Source organism: Drosophila miranda (genome assembly GCF_003369915.1).
Source record: "Drosophila miranda strain MSH22 chromosome Y unlocalized genomic scaffold, D.miranda_PacBio2.1 Contig_Y3_pilon, whole genome shotgun sequence".
NCBI lineage: Eukaryota > Metazoa > Arthropoda > Insecta > Diptera > Drosophilidae > Drosophila > Drosophila miranda.
Window position 1 is genome coordinate 9,067,645 of NW_022881625.1, and position 2,177 is coordinate 9,069,821.

Genomic DNA, 2,177 nt, shown 5'->3' on the forward strand with positions numbered 1-2,177 from the left:
AGGTCAAAAACCAAAAAACAAACAAAAAAACAAATGAGTGCGGCGCTCCCCAAATGCCAACTGGGAGCAATCCCAAGCTCGGAAAGGCAGCGGCCCAAAGGCCTGGCCCAACCGGCTCTATAGTAGGGAATACCTGCAAGGTGGAAGGTGCCTGTGCGAACCCGAGGGGGTCCCATCCCGAATCCGGTGTGGGTGGCAAGGTAACTCCCGAAGCTGACACCTTGGAAGGAAAGCTAAGCAAAATTGCGGCTGCCTGACCTTCTGGTAAAGCGGAGGGGGTTGACTTGCCGTCGACAAGCGCCCAAGCCAGACGCTACACATATGTCGAAAAGAGGAGTGCAGGGCACATACTCCGTCGGCAACACGCCAGCAGTGAAGCCAGCCCATCAGCCGACTGGCTGAAGAAGGTGGAATGGGCTTCGGCCGTGCTCCCGGAGTTCACCTTGGAACAGAAAAAGGTGGCTCCCCAAGCCAAGAGGCAGCGCTCGCAGGAGACACCGGGACCGGTGGCAAAGCGCTCCAGAGTGCTGCCAAATGTCTCCTTTGCGCAGATTGCCAAGGAGAGGACGCTAATTGGTGTCCTCGACAGAGGCAGCGCAGAGGGTAGAATCCCAAGGAGTCAGTGGAAGTGGGTGGAAGCGGCACTGGCCGACCGCTGCTTCGAACTCCTCGACAAAGACCCTGGACCTCCGCCAGTCTGCAAGGACATGGGGTGGTTCCAGGGCAACGTTAAGATAATTGCCTGCGAAGACGAGCGCTCTGTAAAGCTTTATAAAGCGGCGGTAGCGCAGGTCGGCGAGGTCTATGCTGGGGGAAACTCGTCGCAGTCGACTGGAGCGAGGTGCCCAGCAGACCGAGGGCCAGAATTTGGGTGCCGGCTACCTTTAAGGAGCCAGAACGCATCCTCAAGATGCTGCAGAGATGCAACCCAGGACTACCAACCTCAGATTGGAAGGTAGCCAAGGTTGAGACGACACAAGGGCCGACTAACCAGGCAGTGCTCGTTCTCAATAAAGAGTCGCTGGCCCCGATAGAGGCAGCAAAAGGAGAGCTAAACTTCGGCTTCAGCTCGGTCACCATCAAGGTGTACAAATCGGACGCGGCGGCCGCGGCGCTTCCTGTCGTCAACCCAGACGTGCAGGATGTCGCTGCGGAGATCGAAGCGCCTGACGACGAGCTGGAGCCAGACCAGGAAGGCTTCTCCTCAGAGACAGAGCTGATGCTCGACTTTGAGTCAATGTGCCGAGAGAGAGTCTCAGATGACTCGGACGCGGACATCACGGTGGTGGAGAATCTTGAAGATGGTCCTAAGGATCCTTCAAATAAATCTCCACCACTGTAAAGCAGCATCGGCTGCTCTCATACTCCGCCTAGACGCAAGCGGAGCCGACGTAGTCCTGATCCAGGAGCCTTGGGTGGTAGGAGGCAAGGTCTGTGGATTGGGGACGAGGGAATACAAGATCATTGTATCCCAAAATGAAGGTAAAATCCGTACCTGCATACTTGCTAGAAAGCACCTAAATATCTTTCTGCTCCATAATTATAGCGATGGCGATAACACGGCGGTAAGCCTAGAACTAAAAGGGAATCATCTCAGGCTGGTGGCGTCCTATATGGCCCACGAGGAGGATGATCCTCCGAACGACCTTGTTCGCAAAATAGCCAGCGACAGCGAAAGGACGGACAAAGACCTACTTATAGGATGCGATGCCAACGCCCACCACACCCAATGGGGGAGCACGGACACGAATGTAAGGGGTGAGTCACTGTTCAGCTTCATCCTGAACTAAAATTTATTCATATAAAATCGGGGTAACGACCCCACATTTATAATTAAAAATCGGCAGGAGGTCATTGACCTCACGCTAGTGTCAAGCAAACTGCTGGACACAATCAAGAGCGGGAGAGTCCTAGGAGACCACTCCTTCTCGGACCACAGGGATATCGAGACGATATTATCCTTCGATATTCCCAAACCAACCGACTATATCAACCCCAGAAAAGCCAACTGGGAAAAATATAACACAACCCTGGAGGAGCTACTCCCTCCTAACGCCCCTAATTGCCCGAACACTGAAGACAACTTAAACCGTCTTGTGAACAGGTTTACGGATGCGTGCAACAAAGCCTTCAAGGCAGCATGCCCTTCTACCAGACCAAGGGGGAAGAAGAAACCC

General features: G+C 54.1%; 1 protein-coding gene across 1 annotated transcript; it reads left to right on the forward strand.

The window, feature by feature from the left end:
- The first annotated feature begins 816 nt into the window (after positions 1 to 816).
- LOC117194792 lies at positions 817 to 1,772 on the forward strand. Its single transcript, XM_033399281.1, has 2 exons — positions 817 to 1,482; positions 1,547 to 1,772. The coding sequence occupies exon 1, from the start codon at positions 911 to 913 to the stop codon at positions 1,340 to 1,342; it is 432 nt and encodes a 143-aa protein (XP_033255172.1). The 5' UTR covers positions 817 to 910; the 3' UTR covers positions 1,343 to 1,482; positions 1,547 to 1,772.
- Positions 1,773 to 2,177: the final 405 nt, after the last annotated feature.

Excerpts from the sequence above, each read along its gene's own strand:
- LOC117194792 (XM_033399281.1), top strand. The coding sequence starts at position 911 with ATGCTGCAGAGATGCAACCCAGGACTACCAACCTCAGATTGGAAGGTA.